At 38.0% G+C, this 23,819-nt stretch overlaps 1 protein-coding gene across 1 annotated transcript in view; it reads right to left on the bottom strand.

Moving 5' to 3' along the window:
- COL4A5 (collagen type IV alpha 5 chain) overlaps positions 1 to 23,819 on the bottom strand; it is a 304,359-nt gene that overhangs the window by 65,647 nt on the left and 214,893 nt on the right. Inside the window, exon 30 of the mRNA XM_064278667.1 lies at positions 16,189 to 16,302. Within this exon, the coding sequence (XP_064134737.1) occupies positions 16,189 to 16,302 (114 nt within the window). The remainder of the gene's footprint in view (positions 1 to 16,188; positions 16,303 to 23,819) is intronic.

Genomic DNA, 23,819 nt, shown 5'->3' with positions numbered 1-23,819 from the left:
CATGGGGTTGCCATGAGTCAGCAGCTAACACCAATAACAATGACGAGATACCTAATAATGAGCACTATTATAGCCCTACATGGATCACTGCCTAGTGTTATAGCTTAAGTAGTTTCTGAATAGCCAAATTTTCAATATAAATAATTTGTGATTTAAAATATGCTCCAAGAGAGCAGTTACACAAAATAATGACAAAGAAACCAAAGACTTAAATCTCGAGAAAACTTGTTTGATTTCCACATATAAAGCTTTACTTTATGGCTTTTGACAAAGAACTACAGTACCTGGTAGACCTGAAGTTCAAGACGCAGGGAGTTACAGTTCAGCAGCAAGTTGAGCCACCCAAGCAGAAGTAAGTTGCAAAAAGATTCATTAGGTTAGGAAACAAAACTAAGCATGTAAAGATTAGAACAAAAAGTCTACAAAAAGAAGTTATTAGACATCAATTCATTACTATATTAGGAATGAGTAAAGAAACTGATTTTAGGCATTCTCTCAGTTGTTGTATAAATGAAATCTATTGCCAATAAAGACATGATAAAGTATTTAAATCCACAAAAAGGTTTACTCTTTGATACAGGTCAGCTTTGTTACTCTTATTTCTCTCTGACCTTTATATTACTTACTATTTTGGAATTTGAGCTCCTAAAGGTTGGTTAGAATTTGAAAATTAACTTGATTTTAGATTGTAAGAGGATAAGTATAGATATTTCAATAATTATTAGTAGACGACTACGATTAAACAGCTTACATGTACTAGGCAAGGATTTATTTCTTCATTGTTATCATTATTAGTAATAACATACACTGTGCTGTACTCTTCACAGCATAGATCTTTTCCATAAATACTGTCAGGAATAGGCATCTTAGTAAGATCCAGGATGAAGGAAAAAAAAAGTCAAAAACCAAACCTGTTGCCATTAAGTTGATTTGGACTCATTGTGACCCTATAAGGACAGTGTAGAACTCCCCCATAGAATTTCCAAGGAGTGGCTGGTGGATTTGAACTGCTAACCTTTTGGTTAGCAGCTGAGCTCTTAACCACTGCACCACCAGGGTTCCAGGACAAAGAAAGTCAAAATAAATTCAAAAGGTCTGCTAAATCTCCTTATATAATAATAGGAATTATATGAATGTATCTACAGAGACTAAGGGCACCCAAATGGAACCAGTTAATGGAAAAAAAAAGAAATAAAAAAGTGTTATCTCTGAGAACTTTATACACACACACTGCTCAAGAGCTTCATAGCCAAAGGAAAAAAAAATTAGAATAGTGTAATATAGTATATGTCCTCTATGAAAATGACACAATGGATCCCTTGTTTTCTGAATCACATTAGTGGTGATGAATTTGAGCTGATCCAGCCACATACTTTTTCCTGAGACTGGGCAAGCATTACAACACATTTGGCTTAGGTTGGGGTAAGAGTATGGTCTGTGTTCATGGAGCAGAGTATATTTAACTAGCCCCTAAAAATATTCATTATAGCAGTCCTCTTCTAGGCAATGGCTAAATCAAATACCAAGAATCAACAGCCTCCATTTCTGTGTGGGTTAGAAGGTCATAGGATGAGAAGCATTTTTCTACTTGTCCCTTGGTAATTTTTATTTCCCTGCTGTCAAATGAAGAATTGATATTCAACAAGATCTTAATTTATAAACATATCAAACTGTATAGCTGACTTGGACTAGAGAATGGCAAAGAGTAAAGCTTAATTAAATATTGGTAGAAAACTGGAGCTAAAAGCTTGAAAGTATAATGTGAACATTTTACATTGGAAAGATGAAAATAGGGAATACTTTGTATGATACTAGTAGTAGCCTTGCTCATCATCTTTTTATTGAGATATCTAAACTGTCATTTTGATATTTTTGAAATGGCCTTATTTATTATCCTGCTTTGGTGTTATAAATAAAATGCATTTAAAGTGATGATATGTGGCTAGGAGCCCTGGTAGTGCAGTGGTTAAGAGCTCAGCTGCTAACCAAAAGGTCAGCAGTTCGAACCCACCAGCCTCTCCCTGGAAACCCTATGGGGCAGTTTTACTCTGTCTTATAGGGTTGTTATGAGTTAGAATTGGCTAGATGGCAAAGGGTTTGTTTTTTTTTTTTTTTTAAATATGTGGCTAAATATAAAATGTAGCCCATCTTGTAGTAAAAAAAAATTGTGATTTCAGAACACTTCAGTATTAAAAAAGTACTACATTCAGTACATTTTCCTGCCAGTTACTATTAACTACATTTGTTTGTTGACCACACTAGTTAAGATCTTGAAATTCTATTGCAAAGCATGTATTTACAGAACAAAGATTAACCTGAATTCAGCACTATTACTTTTCCCCTGCTGATCTTATCTAGACTTTATAAATCAATGTATCTAGACTTTATAAATCAATATATCTATACAAAAAATTTTTTTTTATATATTATTGGTTAAAAAAACAGAGAAGGAGTACATTAGACAAAGACATTGCAGGATATTAGCTAAATTCGAAAAAGCATAAAACACATCTAAACTTTTTTGTATTTTGTTCAGATTAGTATTAACTATGGTCTCTCTTTACTCTTGATCAACTGTGACTTAAGAATTCAAAATGGGAGGCAGAGTCAACATGGGACTATAGACAGAAGCACCACGCCATCCGTCCACAGCGAAGATCTGAAAAACTAAGTAAATCGGTCACAAACATCAATCCTGGAACCCTAAGCATCAAATGAAGAGATAAAGAACTCAGCCAAGCACTGAACAGAGTAAGAAACTGACAGAGAAAAGAGAGTGAGGACAGATGCATACAGAAGTCCCCTATCAGCTAATGCAGCACAGATTCATCATCTTGGACTCCTGTCAGAGATCGTCAGGGAGTAGGGACAGCAATTTCACAGAGCTCCCACCAGGAAACAGAGCACCTGGTAACCAGCGACACACGCTTTCCCACCCTCCATTCTTCTCCCTCCTGCCCAGCCTCCGCTGCTTCCTAGCTGGATGAGGTCACCTGGCCAGCCAAGAGGTGCTGGCTCCATGCCGCTTGGACTTGCCCCACCCACATGGAAGAGTGGTGGATAGGAAGTACAGGAAGGCAGCTTCAAGGAGCTCTCAGCAAGAGACAGAACACTGGTAATCAGAGAGAGATGCTTTCCCACCCCCCCATCGATGCCCCAGTGCTTGGCGTTAGTCACTTCCTAGCTGGCTGCAGTCACTCCGTGGGCCGGTAAGTGCAGATTCCATGCCTCCTGGATTCGCCCCACCCACATCCACATCAGAGATCAGGAAAGAGGAGTATGGGAAAACAGGTTCACAGAGCTTCCAACAGGGAAAACAGCTTCACAGAGCTCCCAACAGGAGACAGAACACCTGGAAACCAGTGATATATGCTTTCCCATCCTTCACCCTTCTCCCCACCCCCCACCCCCACATGGTCTCCGCCGCTTCCCACCAGTTGCAGTCTCCTGGCAAGGAGGCACAAGCTCTGGCTCTGTGTCGGCTCCCTAAGTGTCATTCCTTTTTTGCTGGAAATGCTTTTTTCCGCTTCTTTTGGTTTCTTCCCTGCCTCTCACCTCTTCCCCCTCCTTTCTCTTGAGCACCTGACTCCATGTGCCATCTTTGCTTCTCCTCTAAAGGCTATAAAATGCCGCTCGGCTGGGGAACTGCTTTCCCGGTCTGCACCATGCTGGTGGGCTCCTCGGGGACTTTTTTGTTTTTTGGTTTTGTTTTGTTCTGTTTCTTTGTTCATTTTCTTTTTCTTTTTGCGGCTTGGGAGCCCCTTCTAGCTGGGAGTCACTTCCCAGTCTTCGCAGTTGCGTCAGTGGAATTATTGGGGGCGTTTCTTTTTTCCTTTTTGTCTTTCTTCATTTCTCAGTTTCTTGTCTCTCTAAACTTATCTTCTTTTCCTATCTCCTGAATACTTGGAGCCATGTGACATTTCTGCCCCTTCTAGCCAGGCTGTACTGCATAGCCTGGGAGCCACTTCCCCAGTCTTCGCAGCCTCACTGGTGGGATCCCTGGGGGCTTTTCTTTTCTTTCCTTATTTTATTTGATTATTTTTTTATTTCTCTTTATCCATTTTTCGGTTTTGCATCTCTCCACTCCACTGGCATACTCCCTTAGCACTCTTTTTTTTCTTGCTCCTGTTTCTCTCCCCTCTGATACCCATCTTGGCTCCACACATCACAACTTCCCCTCCTTCCTGCCTACCTGCACCATGCACTGAATATCACACCACTGAGAAGCACAGGCACAGTCCACTGGAACCTGCCCTGCACTGACTCCCGACCCACCCTGTTGGTCCTAGTACATGCTGCAACCAACCAATGTCAGCCCCTCCTCTTTAGCAGGACCTACCCTGCTGCACCATAGCTGAGCGACTGGCCCTACCCATTGGACAAGGAGGTGAAAAGTATCATGACTACAGATAAGCAAACAACAAAGAATGCACAGCCTGCCTGCTCAGATATAACCAAATAAAACAAAACAAAACAAAAAAAACGACGAAACAAACAAACCTACAGTCAATAAACTAAGAAAATAACTACTGAATGTCCCGAAGACAGCAGATAAAAATCACAACATATAAAAAAAGGACAGAATCGTTCCAGTAGGCATCCAAAATAAAACACGAGATGACTTTCCAGTAGAAGAAAATGCCCCAGAACTACCTGAAAAAGAAATTAAATCTCTAATATTCAGAGCTCACCCATGCGTTTGTCAGTTTCTCATACTGTGGGTCTTGTGTGTTGCTGTGATGCTTGAAGCTATTCCACCAATATTCAAATCTCAGCAGAATCACCCATGGCGGACAGGTATCAGCTGAGCTTCCAGACTAAGACAGACTAGGAAGAAGGAACTGGTAGTTTACTTCTGAAAAGAATTAGCCAGTGAAAACCTTATGAATAGCAGCAAAACACTGTCTAATATAGTGCCGGAAGATGAGACCCCTCAGGTTGGAAGGCACTCAAAAGACAACTGGGGAAGAGCTAACCCCTCAAAGTAGAGTCAACCTTAATGACATGGACGGAGTCAAGCTTTTGAGGCCTTCATCTGCTGATCTGGCACAACTCAAAATAAGAAGAAACAGCTGCAAACATCCATTGATCGGAAGGAACCTGGTATGTAGAAAGTGTGAATTTAGGAAAACTGGAAATCATCAAAAATGAATTGGAATGCATAAGCACCAATATTCTAGGCATTAGTGAGTTGTTATGGACTGATATTGGTCATTTTGAATCAGACAATTATATAGTCTACTATGCCAGGAATGCCAAGTTGAAGAAGAATGGCGTTGCATTCATTGTCAGAAAGAACATTTCAAGATCTATGCTGAAATACAGCGTTGTCAGTGATAGGATAATATTCATACCCCTACGAGGAAGACCAGTTAATACGACTATTATTCCAATTTATACACCAACCATTAAGGCCACAGATGAACAAATTGAAGATTTTTAACAACTTCTGCAGTCTGAAATTGACTGAACATGAGATCAGGATGCACCGATAATCACTAGTGATTGGAATGTGAAAGCTAGAAACAAAGAAGAATGATCGGTAGTTGGAAAATATGGCCTTGGTGATAGCAACAATGCCCAAGATTGCATGAGTAAACTTTGCAAGACCAACAACTTCTTCGTTGAAAATACCATTTTCACCAACATAAACGGCAACTATACAAATGGACCTCGCCAGACGGAATACACAGGAATCAAATCGACTACATATGTGGAAAGAGATGATGGAAAAGCTCAATACCACCAGTCAACACAAGGCCAGGGGCCAACTGTGGATCAGACCATCAATTACTCATATGCAACTCCAAGTTGAAACTGAAGAAAATTAAAACAAGTCCACAAGAGCCAAAGTATGACCTTGAGTATGTCCCACCTGAATTTAGAGACCATCCCAAAAATAGATTTGATGGGCTGAACACTAATGACTGAAGACCAGACGAGTTGTGGGATGATGTCAAGGACATCATACATGAAGAAAGCAAGAGGTCATTAAAACAACAGGAGAGAAAGAAAAGACCTAAATGAATGTCAGAAGAGACTCTGAAACTTGTTCTTGAATACTGAGTAGCTAAAGCAAAAGGAAAAAACCATGAAGTATTTTTTTTTTTTTTTAAAAGAGCTGAACAGAAGATTTCAAAGGGTGGCTTGAAAAGAAAAAGTAAAGTATTATGATGACATATGCAAAGAGCTGGAAATAGAAACTCAAAAGGGAAGAATATGCTCAGCATTTCTCAAGCTGAAAGAACTGAAGAAAAAATTCAACTCTCGAGTTGCAATACTGAAGGATTCTATGGGGAAAATATTAAACAACACAGAAAGCATCAAAAGATGGAAGGAATACACAGAGCCACTATACCAAAAGAACTGGCTGACATTCAATCATTTCGGGAGGTTAATATGATCACGAACTGATGGTGCTGAATGAAGAAGTCCAATCTGTACTGAAGGCATGGCAAAAAACAAGGCTCTGGGAACTGATTTTTGTTTTTAGTGGGGAACTAACTGAATACCACTTGAGATGTTTCAACAAACAGATGCAGCACTGGAAGCACTCACTTGTCTATGCCAACAAGAAATTTGGAAGACAGCTACCTGGCCAATCGACTGTAAGAGATTCATTTTTATGCCTATTCCCGAGAAAGATGATCAAAACGAATGTGGAAATTATCAAACAATATCATTAATACCACATAGAAGCAAAATTTTGCTGAAGATCATTCAAAAGAGAATGTAGCAATACAACCATAGGGAACTGCCAGAAATTCAAGTTGGATATAGAAGATGACATGGAACCTGGGATAGCATTGCTGATGTCAGATGGATCCTGGCTGAAAGTGGAGAGTATCAGAAAGATGTTTACCAGTGTTTTATTGACTATGCTAAGGCATTTGACTGTGTGGATCATAACAAATTATGGGTAACACTGCAGAGAATGGGAATTCCAGAACAACTTAATTGTTTTCATGAGGAATATGGATATGGATCAAGAGGCAGACGTTCAAACAGAACAAAGGGATACTGCATGGTTTAAAGTCAGGAAAGGTGTGCGCCAGGGTTGTATCCTTCCTCCGTACCTATTTGATCTGTGTACTGAGCAAGTAATCTAAGAAGCTATATTATGCAGATGACACAACCTCACTTGGTAAATGTGAGGAAGACTTGAAGCACTTACTGATGAAGATCAAAGACCACAGCCTTCAGTATGGATTACTCCTGAACATAAAGAAAACAAAAATCTTCACAACTGGACCAATAAACTGCACCATGGTAATTGGAGAAATGACTAAGGTTGTCAAGGATTTCATTTTACTTGGATCCACAAGCAATGCCCACGGAAGCAACAGCCCACGGAAGCAACAGTCAAGAAATCAAAAGTCGTATTACACTGGGCAAATCTGCTGCAAAAGACCTCTTTAAAGTATTGAAAAGCAAAGATGTGACCTTGAGAACTAAGGTGCACCTGACCCAAGCCAAGGTGTTTTCAATCCCCTCATATGCATACAAAAGCTGGATGATGAATAAAGAAGACTGAAGAAGAATAAACGCCTTTGAATTGTGGTGTTGGCAAAGAATACTGAATATACCATGCACTGCCAAAATAACAAACAAGTCTGTCTTGGAAGAAGTGTAATAAGAATGCACCTTAGAAGTAAGAATGGCGAGACCACATCTCATATACTTTGCACATGTTATCATGAGGGATCAGTCCCTGGAGAGGGATGTCATGTTTGGTAAAGTAGAGTGTGAGGGAAAAGAGGAAGACCCTCAATGAAATGGATTGACATAGTGGCTACAACAATGGCTTAAGCATAGCAACAATTGTGAGTATTGCACAGGACTGGACAGTGCTTTGTTTTGTTGTGCATGGGGTCCTATGATTCAGAACCAGCTCAATGGCACCTAACAACAACAAAAACAACAATATTCAGAGCTATCCAAGAGTTGAAGCAAAAAACAGACAAAAATGAGGGGAAAATAGACAAATTCATGGTAAACAAAGACAAATTCATGGAAAACACAGACAAAAAATGGAAGCATTCATGAAAATAATACAGTAAGAAAATGTCAAAATAAATTCACAACTAGATATACAAAAGCAATAATTCACAATCCAAAACATAAACAGGAAGATTTCAGAAATGGGCAGTGTCCTAGAAGAGCTGAGGAGCAGGTTTAAAACAGTGGAAGACAGGATCAGTGAAATTGAAGACAAACACTTGGATACAACTTTGTTTGAGGAAAAATTAGAGAAAAGAACAAAGAAAAATGAAGAAACCCTGAGAATTATTTGGGATACAATCAAAAGAAAAAATTGTGTGTGATCGGAGTTCCAGAACAGGGGGAGAAAACAGAAAACACAGAGGATCGTTAAAGAACTGCCAACATATTTTTTTTTTAATATCACAAAAGATGAAAAGCTGACCATCCATGAAGCTCAACAAACCCCATATAGGATAGACCCCCCCAAAAAATCACTAAGGCATATCATAATCACATTCGCTAAAACCAAAGACAAAGAAAGAATCTTGAGAGCAGCTCGAGAAAAACGAAAGTAACATACAGAGGGGAAACAGTAAGACTAAACTCTGATTATTCAGCAGAAACCATGCAGGCAAGAAGGCAATGCGATGACATATATAAAACCTTGAAAGAAAAATATTGCCAACCAAGAATAATACATCCTGCAAAACTCTCATTCAAATATGATGGAGATATTACGACAATTCCAGATAAACAGAAATTAAGGGAGGCATGTGAGAAACAAACCAAACTTACAAGAATTATTAAAGGGAGTCCTTCCGTGTGAGAACAAAGAGCATCAGACCACAGCCTGAATCTAGGATGCAAGATTGTACCAGCCAGATACCAACCTGGGAAATGAATTCTCAAGGACTATACAAAACTAAAAGTATTACAACAGGGAACCAGAGAGGTTAATCTGTAAATGACAACAACGTCAGAACAATAAAAGAGGGAATAATGGTGTAGGTATAGAACTTTCTAATGGAGAGGAAGGCAAGGTGATACCAAGTAATAATAGACTGGATCAAACCTAGGAAGATAAGGGTAAATTTCATGGTAACCACAAAGAAAGTTAAAAAACCTACTCATCAAAATAAAGAAGAAAAACACAAAGTCTAGGTAAAAATGAAATCTACAAAAACAAAAGAAATAAACAGACAAATCCACAAACAAAAGGAATTCAGCACAAGAGCATAAGAGGAACAAAGAAAATGTCAGCACCACAAAAAAAGCACTACGAAATGACAGCAATATACTCATACCTTTATCAATAATTGCATTGAACATAAATGGCCTAAACGCACCCCTAAAGAGACAGAGAGTGACAGAATGGATTAAAAAAAAAAAAAACAGGATTCATCAATATGCTGTCTACAAGAGACACACCTCAGAAACAAAGACATAAATTTGTTAAAAAATAAAAGGATAGAAAAAATATATCAAGCAAACAACTTCCAAAAGAAGAGCAGGAGTTGCCATACTAATCTCAGATAAAATAGACTTTAAAACAACATCCACCACAAAAGACAAATAAGGACACTACATAATGATTAAAGGGATGATCCGTCATGAAGACATAACCACAATTAACATCTATGCGCCCAATGACAGAGCTCCAAAATACACAAAACAAACTCGAACAGCACTGAAAAGAGAAATTGACAGTTCCACAATAATAGTAGGAGACTTCAGCACACTACTCTCAGTGAAGGACAGAACATCTAGAAAGAAACTCAGCAAAAATACAGAAGAGCTAAAGGGCGCAACCAACCAAGTTGACCTCATAGACATATATGACACTCTACCCAACAGCTGCAAAGTACACATCCTTTTCCAACACACATGGAGCATTCTGCAGAATAGACCACATCTTAGGCCACAAATCAAGCCTCAACAAAATCTAAAATGTTGAGGTAATACAAAGTATTTTCTCTGACCACAACACCATCAAGGTAGAAATTAACAACCAGAAGAGCAAGAAAAATAAATCAATTACATGGAAACTGAATAATGCCTTGCTGAAAAACCACTGGGTAATAGAAGAAATCAGAGATGGAATAAAAAATTCCTAGGATCAAATGGCAATGAAAACACATCATACCAAAACCTTTGGGGCACAGCAAAAGTAGTCCACAGACGTCAATTTATAGCAATAGATGCATACATGAAAAAAGAAGAGACAAAATCAAAACCTTAGCAACACAACTCAAACAGAGAACAGCAAAAAAAAAAAAAAAAAGCCCACAACTACCAGAAGCAGGAAATAATAAAGATCAGAGCTGAAATAAATGAAATAGACAATAGAAAAATAATAGAATCAACAAAACCAAAAGCTGGTTCTTTGAAAGGATCAACAAAATCGACAAACCACTGGTCAAACTGACAAAAGAAAAACAGGAAAAGACACAAATAAGCCAAATAAGAAATGAAATGGGGGACATTACAACAGACTCAACTGAAACAGAAAGGATCATAACAGAAAAACTATACTCCAACAAATTTGAAAACCTAGAGGAAAAGGGCAAATTTCTAGAAACACACTACCTACACAAACTAACACCAAATGATGTTGAAAATCTGAACAGACTCATCACAAGAAAAGAGACTGAAAAGGTAATAAAAAAAACTCCCAACAACAACAACAAAAAAAGCCCTACCCCAGATGGTTTCACTGGAGAATTCTAACATTCAGAGAAGAGCTTATACCAGTACTACTCAAACTATTTCAGAACATAAAAAAAAGAAGCAATACTTCCAAATTCATTCTATGAACACAACATAACCCTGATACCAAAACCAGGCAAAGACACCACACACACACAAAAAAAAGGAAATTACAGGCCAATAAAATATGTCTCATAAATATAGAATCAAAAATTCTCTACAAATTCTAGCTAATAGAATTCAGCATCATATCAAAAAAAAAAATACACCACGACAAAGTGGGATTCATACCAGGAATGCAAGGATGGTTCAACATTAGAAAATCAATCAACGTAACACACCACATAATAAAATGAAGGAAAAGAATGACATGATCATCTCAGTCGATGAAGAAAAGGCATTTGACAGAGTCCAACACCCATCCCTGATAAAAACTCTCGATCAAATAGGTATAGAAGGGAAATTTCTCAACATAATAAAGGGTATCTATGCAAAACCAACAGCCAGCATCATCTTAATGGAGAGAAGCTGAAAACATTCCCCTTGAGAACAGGAACAAGACAAGGAACACTCTTTATCACCACTACTATTTAACACTATCCTGGAAGTCCTAGCCAGAGCAATAAGGCAAGAAATAGAAATAAAGGGCATTCAAAACTTAAACCATCCCTATTTACGGATATTTTTTACTGTACACAGAAAACCCAAAAGACTCCACGAGAAAACTACTGGATCTAATAGAAAGTTTCAGCAGAGTAGCAGGATACAAGATGAGCATACAAAAATCAGTTGGATTCCTATATACCAAGAGAATACCCAAAACCCAGTGCCGTCGAGTCGTTTCCAACTCATAGCGACCCTACAGGACAGAGTAGAACCACCCTTTAGAGTTTCCAAAGAGTGCCTGGTGGATTTGAACTGCCGACCCTTTGGTCAGCAGCCGTAGCACTTAACCACTACGCCACCAGGGTTCCCATAAAGAGAATAATGAAAAGGAAATCAGGAAAACAATGCCATTCATAACAACGTAAAAGACCTATACAAAGAAAACTATAAAACAGTAATGTAAGAAACCAAAAAGAGCTACATAAATGGTAAAACATCATGCTCATGGATAGGTAGACTCAACATTGTGAAAATGACAATTCTACCCAAAGCAGTTTACAAATACAGTGCAATCCCCATCCAAATACCAACAACATTCTTTAAAGAGATGGAAAAATTTATTGTTAACTTTATATGGAAAGGGAAGAAGCCCTGGATAAGTAAAGCACTATTGAAGAAGAGAAATAAAGTAGGAGGACTTGCATTACCTGACCTCAGAACCTACTATACAGCTACAGTAGTCAAAACAGCCTGGTACTGGTACAACAATAGATATATTGACCAACGAAACGGAATGGAGAATCCAGATGTAAATCCATCCACCTACAGTCACCTGATCTTCGACAAGGGCCCAAAGTCCATCCAACGGCGAAAAGACAGTCTCTTTAACAAATGGTGCTGGCAAAACTAGATGTCCATTTGCAAAAAAATGAAACCGGACCCATACCTCACATCATACAGAAAAACTAATTCAAAATGGATCAAAGACCCAAATATAAAGCCAAAAACTATGAAGTTTATAGAAGAAAAAACAGGATCAACGCCAGAGGCCCTAATATATGGCATTAACAGGACACAAACCATAACCAACAACACACAAACACCAGAAGATAAGCTAGATAGCTGGGGTCTTCTAAAAATTAAACACTTACACTCATCAAAAGACTTCACTGAAAGAGTAAAAAGAGAACCTACAGACTGGGAAAAAAAATTGGCTATTACAAATCCGACAGAGATCTAATCCCTAAAACATACCAGAAAATCCAACACCTCTACAACAAAAATACAAATAATCCAATTAAAAAATGGGCAAAATAAATGGACACTTCACCAAAGAAGACATTCAAGCTGCCAACAGATACATGAGGAAATACTTGGCAATCACTAGCCATTAAAAAAGAGAGAAACGCAAATCAAAACCACAATAAGATACCATCTCACAAGGCATTACTGGCACGAATAAAAAAAAAACAGGAAATAACAAATGTTGGAGAAGCTGCAGGGAGACTGGAAGCCTTACGCACTGTTGGTGGGAATGTAAAATGATACAACCATTCTGGAAAATGGTATGTCGCTTCCTTCAGAAGCTAGAAATAGACATACCATATGATTCAGCAATCCCACTCCTAAGAATATATCCTAGAGAAATAAGAGTCATCACATGAATAGACATATGCACACCCATGTTCACTGTAGCATTGTTCACAATAGCAAAAAGATGGAAACAACCTAGACGCCCATCAACAGATGAATGGATAAACAAAATATGGTACATACACACAATGGAGTACTACGCAACGATAAAGAACAATGATAAATCTGTGAAGCATCTCATAACGTGGATAAATCTGGAGGGCATTATGCTGTGTGAAATAAGTCAATCACAGAAGGACAAATGTTGTATGAGATCACCACTGTAAAAACTCATGAAAAGGTTTAAATGCAAAAAGGAACAATCTTTGATGGTTACGAGGGAGGGGAGGGATGGGGATGGAGAAACACTAAATAGACAATAGATAAGTGGTAACTTTGGTGAAGGGTAAGACAGTACACAATACTAGGGAAGCCAGCACAACTTATACAAGGCAAGGTCATGGAAACTCCATAGACACATCCAAACTCCCTGAGGGATCGAATTGCTGGGCTGAGGGCTGTAGGGACCATGGTCTCGGGGAACATCTAGCTCAACTGGCATAACATAGTTTAAAAATGTTCTACATTCTACTTTGGTGAGTAGCGTCTGGGGTCTTAAAACCCTGTAAGTGGCCATCAAAGATACTCCACTAGTCTCATGCCTTCGGGAGCAGGGGGGAATGAAGAAAACTAAATATACAAGAGAAAGACTAGTCCAAAAGACTAATGGACCACAACTATGACAGCCTTCACCAGACTGAGTCCAGTACAACTAGATGGTGCCCCGCTACTACCACTAACTGCTCTGACAGGGATCACAATAGAGGGTCCCGGCAGAGCTGGAGAACAATGTAGAACAAAATTCTCACTCACAGAAAAAGATCAGACTTACTGGCCTGACCGAGACTGGAGAAAACCCAAGAGTATGGCCCCTGGAGATCCTTTTAGCTCCCAATAATGAAGTCACTCCCGAGGTTCACCCTTCAGCCAAAGATTACACAGGCCCATAAAACAAAATGAGACTAAGGGGGCACAGCAGCCCAGGGGCAAGGACTAGAAGGCAGCAGGGGACAGGAAAGTTGGTAATAGGGAACCCAAGGTTGAGAAGGGAGTGTTGACATATTGCGGCATTGTTAACCAATGCCGTAAAACAATATGCGTACTAACTTTAATGAGAAACTAGTTTTTTCTGCACACCTTCATCTAACGTACAATTAAAAAAAATGAAAAAGAATTCAAAATGGCCAGAAAACATCATGCAATTTTGGGAAATAAAGAAATGACAAAACACAGCAGAAGTGGTAAATTCATTTTAATTATCTTTTTTGGAAGTGCAGGCCATGCCTGTAGTGGCCAAACCTAAAAATTCATCCCTTTTTCTCAAGATCCCTTTGGTATACTAGTTGGACAGATTTTGTTTTCATGAATGATGAAGTAACTACTTTGAAAGGAACTCGTTAAAAGCAATACTATAAGTTTTCTTATTTTTTTTTTATCATCGGCGACCTGTTGGGCTGTAAAAAAAGGTACAATGTTGCCATAAAATTAAATTTTTGAAATAAGACATAAATAAAAGTAATCATTACCTTCCATGCTTTTTATATTCTTAACTGTTGTTTCCAAATGTTTGGCATAAATAATGAAATACCTATTTCCATTTAAGATCAGAAAATATATTTCCATCGTATCAATTCAACGTACACCCACTTTACACTTATCAACATAGTTAGGTTCCAAAGACCAGGTTGTTAATGCAAAAATCGGAGTTACATGAAAATGGAGGATGACCACATCAGATCACAAAAATGGAGGATGTGTACATCATTACACAACTGCCGAATTACATCCTTACATGACTACCAAACACTGACAATCATGGCCCAGCCAAGCTGACACATAACTTTAACCGTCACAGCCAGCATTGCTTTTGCCTCTCACCTTGGCATTCATTACTGTCAGGTGTATGTCGTTAATGAGCAAAATAGTCAGATAGATTTTTTTTTACTGCTGTCATAAATGTGAAATGTTGGATAATGAGATAGTTGATAAGTGAGGAGTAGATGCATGCACATCTGAACTTGTGTTTAAGCCACTTGAAGCATTCATGTGACTTAAGGAATTATTAAATGTTTCATATTTGTTTTAATTTTATCAATTATTACAGTGCTTTGCAATAACACAATGCTGCCACAGGATGGCCCTTAAGATAAAAAAATTCACATTATCTGAGGGCCCAACATCTAAAACTCAAGTAAGCTCTCACACAAACAATGATTGTAGGTGAACCATATGATTATCTATGTAGCCAAGGCAAACCTATTAAGGTTACACATTAAGAAAACTTTTTTTGGAGCACCTAGCAAAAAATACAAAAAAAGAAACTTTAGAGTGCTTACGAGTTACAAAGTGATTGCTGGTTTCGGAGGCAAAAGAGGAAAAAATTCAACTTACTTATTTTTTTAAACAAAAAGAAACGAGGATGCCTAGAATATATTTATAACAGAATTTTTCCTGAACCATAACTCTCATTCCCATACGCTAAGAAATGTTAAGAGGTTTCATAGACAAAGGTCTATTAGTGTCGCACAGCTACTCAAGTCTGAAATGATCAGCGGTAGAAGTTCTTAGATGTTGTAATTCCAAGACTGTTTCTAACTCAATGATTTCATGTTGGACTGTATTATTGGAAATAGGTCAATTTTAGATCAAGTGAGAGGGGAAATACCAGGGACTAAAGTAGCGGAGAATATTGAATACACCATGCACTTCCAGAAGAACGAACAAATCTGTCTTGGAAGAAATACAGCCAGAATGCTCCTTAGATGCAAGGATGGTGAGACTTCGTCTCACATAATTTGGACATGTTATCAGGAAGGACCAGTCCCTGGAGAAGGACATCATGCTTGGTAAAGTAGAGGGTCAGTGAAAATGGGGACTGCCCTCAACATGATGGACTGATGACACAGTGGCTGCAACAATGTGCTCAAACAGCAACGTTTGTAAGGATGATGCAGGACCGGGCAGTGCTTCATTGTGTTGTACACGGGACCGCTATGGGTCAGAATTGACTTGACAGCGCTAACAAAGTAGCTTTTAGGCTCTGACCTATACTTTTTCATCTTTACAAAAGTATACAAGTAGACATGTTACCTCTCAAATCTGTTTTCTGGAAGATTGTTAAGTAGGTTACTCTTTATCGATGAGTTAACGAATCTGTATATATCATGAGTAGTACAAAATGCACATTTATTTCAATCTTACCGGGTTGGCCTATTGGTCCAGGAATCCCTGGTGGTCCTGGTGGACCCTGACCACCTATTCCTGGAAGCCCAGGAGGTCCCATTGGCCCAGGCTGCCCACTTGGTCCAAGATCACCTTTAAGAAATAAACATGGTTTAGATATTAAAAACAACTGTGTCACTAGTTCTTAGGAGCCACAATACCCATGTAAAAAGCACATCATGTTAAGCAAGGATTTTAGAAAGCTGGCCACTTAAGTACCCAATTTCTTTAATAGATACAGAACTAGTTGGATTACCTCCTTCTTCAGTGGGCTTCACTACATAGTGATTTTCAAGGAATTGGTCTAACTTATCTAAGCTGTCAAATTTATGAACATGGAGTTGTTCTGTCATATTCTCTTGCTATTCTTTTAATGCCTGTAGGGTCTGTAACAATGTCCCCTCCTTCATTCCTAATATATCTTCTTTTTTCTTCTTGATCAGCTTGGCTAGAGGTACATCAATTTTACTGACACTTTCAAAGAACCTCATTTGGTTTCACAGTATTTTTGTATTGTTTTTCAGTTTTAATATCATTGATATTTACTGTTTACTCTTATTGTTATTATATCCTACTTCGTGTTTGGCTTAGTTTGCTTTTCTGCTTTCTTTAGTGAAAATTCAGATAATTTATTTGAGATTTTTTTTTCTAATGTAAGCTTTTAATCTATGAATTTCCTTCTAATCACCGCTTTATTTCCATCACAAAAATTTTTAGGTTTATTTTCATTTTCATCATTCAATTAAAAACTCTAATTCTCCTGGTGATTTGCCCTTTGATCCATGGGTTATATAGGAGCATTTTATTTTCAAAATGTTTCAGGATTTCCTCAGATACCTTTCTGTTATTGATTTTCTATTTGTAAATGTCTATTCTTTTATTCCAGTTGTTGTTGGGTGCTCTCAAGTCGATTCTGACTCATATCGGCCCCATGTGACACAGTAGAACTGCCCCATAGGGTTTTTTGAGCTGTTGTCTTTACAGAAGCAGATTGCTAGGTCTTTCTCCTTTGGACAGCCTGGGTGGGTTAACCACCAACTTTTCAGTTAGCAGTTGAGCACTTAATAGTTTGTGCCACCAGGGCTCCTTTTTATTAAAGAAAAAAAAAAAAAACCAAACCCAGTGCCACTGAGTCAATTCCAACTCATAGTGACCCTACAGGACAGAGTAGAACTGTCCCCATAGAGTTTCCAAGGAGCGCCTGGCAGATCTGAACTGCCAACCTTTTGGTTAGCAGCCGTAGCACTTAACCACCAAAACTGTATAAACTTAAAGTGGTATAAAAATCTACTATTCCTTGTCTTCCATATTTTCTAAATTTTACTTTTTGTATTTATGACTCTAGTTCTTTTTGATATCTAGAGTGAATTAGGTACCATTTAGTAAGTCCATTCTCAACACCAACTTTTAAAGAATACACTCTTCCCTACTGACTAACGATGACACTTCTGTGAAACACTAAGTTTCCATATGTACTTGGGTATGTTTCTGAATTCTTTTCTATTTCATTGATCTACTTGTTTGTTCTCGCACTGGATCATAATATTATAATTACCATGGCTTTTTAATACAATTTAGTGTGTGGCTGGCAAATTTTCCTTCTTTGTTCTTTTTTGCTGAGAACAGTTTTAAAACAAAACAACCAAACCCATTGCCATCGAGTCGATTCCGACTCATAGCGACCCTACAGGACAGAGTACAATTGCCCCACAGAGTTTCCAAGGAGCGCCTGGTGGATTTGAACTGCTGACCTTTTGGTTAGCAGCTGTAGCACTTAACCGCTATGCCACCAGGGCTTCCGGAAACTGTTTTAGTTATGTGTAAATTTTTATTCTCCTATTTAAGTTTCAGAATCAGTTTTTCAAGTGCTTCAGAAAATCTTTCTCATTGCAAATGCATTATATGTATAGATTAATTTGGGATGAATTGACATCTTTGAGTCTTCCCATCCATATACATGATTTATGAATTAATTCAATTTAATAAAGTTGTTAATAATAGAATTTTATTTTTTCTACAAATAATTTGGGCACATTTTGCTTTATTAATTTCTACATATGATATAAAATTTGTTAAAAAAGGAAACTATATAAAATTTGTTGTCACTGCAAATTATATTTTGTTTTTTCATATTTCCAATTACACCACTCTATTTGTCACAATGGTACTTCTTGACGTTATTCTTGCCTCCTGGAATACCTTCCCTAAAGACTCAGTTCCAATGTCACCTCTTATATTAAACCTCCTCAGACACCTTAGATGAGGCCTGAACAAAAGTAATATATGAAGAAAATGGAACGCTTCCAATGTGGCCTTCCTTTTTCTTTCTGTATAATCTGATTAGAAAGTTCAGCCTTAAGCACATTTTCTTCCTCACACAGATATTCCCTGATGAGTATTAACCTTATTATTTACCGATCCCTACATAGCTTTGAAAGTGCTGCATTAACCTCCCCTACGTTCTGATACTCAGACACTGGTATAAATACACCTAGTGGATGATCTTTATTTTTTAATAATTTTTATTGAGCTTTAAGTGAACGTTTACAAATCAAGTCAGTCTGTCACATATAAGCCTATATACACCTTACTCCATACTCCCACTTACTCTCCCCCTAATGAGTCAGCCCTTCCAGTCTCTCCTTTTGTGACAATTTTGCCAGTTTCTAACCCTCTCTATCCTCCTATCTCCCCTCCAGACACGAGATACCAACACAGTCTCAAGTGTCCACCTGATACAAGTAGCTCACTTTTCATCAGCATCTCTCTCCAACCCATTGTTCAGTCCCTTCCATGTCTGATGAGTTGTCTTCGGGAATGGTTCCTGTCCTGGGACAACAGAAGGTTTGGGGACCATGACTACTGGGGTCCTTCTAGTCTCAGTCAGACCATTAAGTCTGGTCTTATGAGAATTTGGGGTCTGCATCCCACTGATCTCCTGCTGCCTCAGGGGTTCTCTGTTGTGCTCCCTGTCAGGGCAGTCATCGGTTGTGGCCGGGCACCATCTAGTTTTTCTGGCCTCAGGGTGATGTCAGTCTCTGGTTCATGTGGCCCTTTCTGTCTCTTAGGCTCATAGTTATCTTGTGACCTTAGTGTTCATCATTCTCCTTTGCCAGGTGGGTTGAGACCAATTGATGCATCTTAGATGGCCACTTGTTAGCATTTAAGACCCCAGACGCCACATTTCAAAGTGGAATGCAGAATGTTTTCATAATAGTATTATTTTGCCAATTGACTTAGAAGTCCTCTTAAGCCATAGTCCCCAAACCCTGCCCTTGCTCTGCTGACCTTTGAAGCAGTTTATCCCAGAAACTTCTTCGCTTTTGGTCCAGTCCAGTTGAGCTGACCTTACCTGTATTGAGTAGTGTCCTTCCCTTCATCTAAAGTAGTTCTTATCTACTAACTAATCAGTAAATAACCCTCTCCCTCCCTCCCTCCTTCCTCCCCTCGTAACCACAAAAGTATGTGTTCTTCTTAGTTTATACTATTTCTCAAGATCTTATAATAGTGGTCTTATACAATATTTGTCCTTTTGCCTCTGACTAATTTCACTCAGCATAATGCCTTCCAGGTTCCTCCATGTTATGAAATGTTTCACAGATTCGTCAATGTTCTTTATCGATGCGTAGTATTCCATTGTGTGAATATACCACAATTTATTTACCCATTCATCCGTTGATGGACACCTTGGTTGCTTCCAGCTTTTTGCTATTGCAAACAGAGCTGCAATAAACATGGGAGTGCATATATCTGTTTGTGTGAAGGCTCTTATTTCTCTAGTGTATATTCCGAGGAGTGGGATTTCTGGGTTGTATGGTAGTTCTATTTCTAACTTTTTAAGAAAACACCAGATAGATTTCCAAAGTGGTTGTACCATTTTACATTCCCACCAGCAGTGTATAAGAGTTCCAATCTCTCCGCAGCCTCTCCAACATTTATTATTTTCTGTTTTTTGGATTAATGCCAGCCTTGTTGGAGTGAGATGGAATCTCACAGTAGTTTTAATTTGCATTTCTCTAATGGCTAATGATCGAGAGCATTTTCTCATGTATCTGTTAGCTGCCTGAATATCTTCTTTCCTGAAGTGCGTGTTCATATCCTTGGCCCACTTCTTGATTGGGTTGTTTGTCTTTTTGCGGTTGAGTTTTAACAGAATCATATAGATTTTAGACATCAGCTGCTGGTTGGAGATGTCACAGCTGAAAAATCTTTCCCAATCTGTAGGTGGTCTTTTTACTCTTTTGGTGAAGTCTTTAGATGAGCATAGGTGTTTGATTTTTAGGAGCTCCCAGTTAACTGGTTTCTCTTCGTCATTTTTGGTAATATTTTGTATTCTGTTTATGCCTTGTATTAGGGCTTCTAACGTTGTCCCTATTTTTTCTTCCATGATCTTTATCGTTTTAGTCTTTATGTTTAGGTCTTTGATCCACTTGGAGTTAGTTTTTGTGCATGGTGTGAGGTACGGGTCCTGTTTCATTTTTTTGCAAATGGATATCTAGTTATGCCAGCACCATTTGTTAAAAAAGACTATCTTTTCCCCAATTAACTGACACTGGTCCTTTGTCAAATATCAGCTGCTCATATGTGGATGGATTTATATCTGGGTTCTCAATTGTGTTCCATTGGTCTATGTGCCTGTTGTTGTACCAGTACCAGGCTGTTTTGACTACTGTGGCTGTATAATAGGTTCTAAAATCAGGTAGAGTGAGGCCTCCCACTTTCTTCTTCTTTTTCAGTAATGCGTTACTTATCCGAGGCTTCTTTCCCGTCCATATGAAGTTGGTGATTTGTTTCTCCACCACATTAAAAAATGTCATTGGAATTTGGATCGGAAGTGCATTGTATGTATAGATGGCTTTTGGTAGAATAGACATTTTTACTATGTTAAGGCTTCCTATCCATGAGCAACGTATGTTTTTCCACTTAAGTAGGTCCTTTTTAGTTTCTTGCAGTAATACTTTGTAGTTTTCTTTTTATAGGTCTTTTACATCTTTGTTAAGATTTATTCCTAAGTATTTTATCTTCTTGGGGGCTACTGTGAATGGTATTGATTTGGTTATTTCCTCTTTGATGTTCTGTTTGTTGATGTAGAGGAATCCAAGTGATTTTTGTATGTTTATCTTATAACCTGAGACTCTGCCAAACACTTCTATTAGTTTCAGTAGTTTTCTGGAGGATTCCTTAGGGTTTTCTGTGTATATGATTATGCCATCTGCAAACAGAGATAATTTTACTTCCTCCTTGCCAATCCAGATGCCCTTTATTTCTTTGTCTAGCCTAATTGCTCTGGCTAGGACCTCTAGCACAGTGTTGAATAAGAGCGGTGATAAAGGGCATCCTTGTCTGGTTCCCGTTCTCAAGGGAAATGGTTTCAGACTCTCTCCATTTAGAATGATGTTGGCTGTTGGCTTTGTATAGATGCCCTTTATTATGTTGAGGAATTTTCCTTCAATTCCTATTTTGCTGAGAGTTTTTATCAGAAATGGGTGTTGGACTTTGTCAAATGCCTTTTCTGCATCAATTGATAAGATCATGTGGTTTTTGTCTTTTGTTTTATTTGTATGGTGGATTACATTAATGGTTTTTCTAATATTAAACCAGCCTTGCATACCTGGTATAAATCCCACTTGGTCGTGATGGATTATTTTTTTGATATGTTGTTGAATTCTACTGGGTAGAATTTTGTTGAGGATTTTTGCATCTATGTTCATGAGGGATATAGGTCTGTAATTTTCTTTTTTTGTGGTGTCTTTACCTGGTTGTGGTATCAGGGATATGCTGGCTTCATAGAATGAGTTAGGTACTATTCCGTCATTTTCTATGCTTTGAAATACCTTTAGTAGTAGTGGTGTTAACTCTTCTCTGAAAGTTTGGTAGAACTCTGCAGTGAAGCCGTCCGGGCCAGGGCTTTTTTTGGGGGGGAGTTTTTTGATTACCGTTTCAATCTCTTTTTTTGTTATGGGTCTATTTAGTCGTTCTATTTCTGATTGTGTTAGTTTAGGTAGGTAGTGTTCTTCTAGGAATTCATTTCTTCTAGGTTTGCAAATTTGTTAGAGTACAATTTTTCGTAATAATCTGATATGATTCTTTTAATTTCAGTTTGGTCTGTTGTGATGTTGCCCATCTCGTTTCTTATTCGGGTTATTTGTTTCCTTTCCTGTATTTCTTTAGTCAGTCTGGCCAATGGTTTATCAATTTTGTTAATTTTTTCAAAGAACCAGCTTTTGGCTTTGTTAATTGTTCAACTGTTTTTCTGTTCTCTAACTCATCTAGTTCAGCTCTAATTTTTATTATTTGTTTTCTTCTGGTGCCTGATGGATTCTTTTGTTGCTCACTTTCTATTTCTTCAAGTTGTAGGGACAGTTCTCTGATTTTGGCTCTTTCTTCTTTTTGTATGTGTGCATTTATCGATATAAATTGACCTCTGAGCACTGCTTTTGCTGTGTCCCATAGGTTTTGACAGGAAGTGTTTTCATTCTCGTTGCATTCTATGAATTTCTTTATTCCCTCCTTAACGTCTTCTATAAACCAGTCTTTTTTCAGCAGGGTATTGTTCAGTTTCCAAGTATTTGATTTCTTTTCCTTAATTTTTCTGTTATTGATTTCCACTGTTATGGCCCTTTGTAATATTTTGATGTTTTGGATTCTGAAAAGGTTTGTTTTATGACCTAATATGTTGTTTATTCTAGAGAATATTCCATGTGTGCTAGAAAAAAAAGTATAGTTTGCAGCTGTTGGGTGGAGTGTTCTGTATAAGTCAATGAGGTCAAGTTGTTTGATTGTAGCAATTAGGTGTTCTGTGTCTCTATTGAGCTTCTTACTGGATGTCCTGTCCTTCTCCGAAAGTGGTGTGTTGAAGTCTCCTACTATAATTGTGGAGGTGTCTATCTCACTTTTCAGTTCTGTTAAAGTTTGTTTTATGTATCTTGCAGCCCTGCCATTGGGTGCATAAATATTTAATATGGTTATATCTTTCTGGGCAATTGTCCCTTTAATCATTATGCAGAGTGTCCTTCTTTATCCTTTCTGGTGGATTTAACCTTAAGGTCTATTTTGTCAGAAATTAATATTGCTACTCCTCTTCTTTTTTTGCTTATTGTTTGCTTGATATATTTTTTTCCATCCTTTCAGTTTTAGTTTGTTTGTGTCTCTAAGTCTAAGGTGTGTCTCTTGTAGGCAGCATATAGATGGATCGTGTTTCTTTATCCAGTCTCAGACTCTCTGTCTCTTTATTGGTGCGTTTAGTCATTTACATTCAGTGTAATTTTAGATAAGTATGTGTTTAGTGCTGTCATTTTGATGCCTTTTTATGTGTGTTGTTGACAATTTCATTTTTCCACTTACTTTTTTGTGCTGAGATGTTTTTCTTTGTAAATTGTGTGTTCCTCATTTTCATAGCATTTGACTTCATGTATGCTGAGTCGTTATGTTTTTCTTGGTTTTTATTTTGAGTTATGGAGTTGTTATACCTCTTTGTGGTTACCTTAATATTTACCCCTATTTTTCTAAGTAAAAACCTAACTTGTATTGTCCTATATCGCCTTGTATCCCTCTCCATATGGCAGTTCTATGCCACCTGTATTTAGTACCTCTTTTTGATTATTGTGATC

The sequence above is a fragment of the Loxodonta africana genome, chromosome X (genome assembly GCF_030014295.1).
Source record: "Loxodonta africana isolate mLoxAfr1 chromosome X, mLoxAfr1.hap2, whole genome shotgun sequence".
Taxonomy (NCBI): Eukaryota; Metazoa; Chordata; class Mammalia; order Proboscidea; family Elephantidae; genus Loxodonta; species Loxodonta africana.
This window is presented reverse-complemented; position numbering and strand designations above follow the sequence as displayed.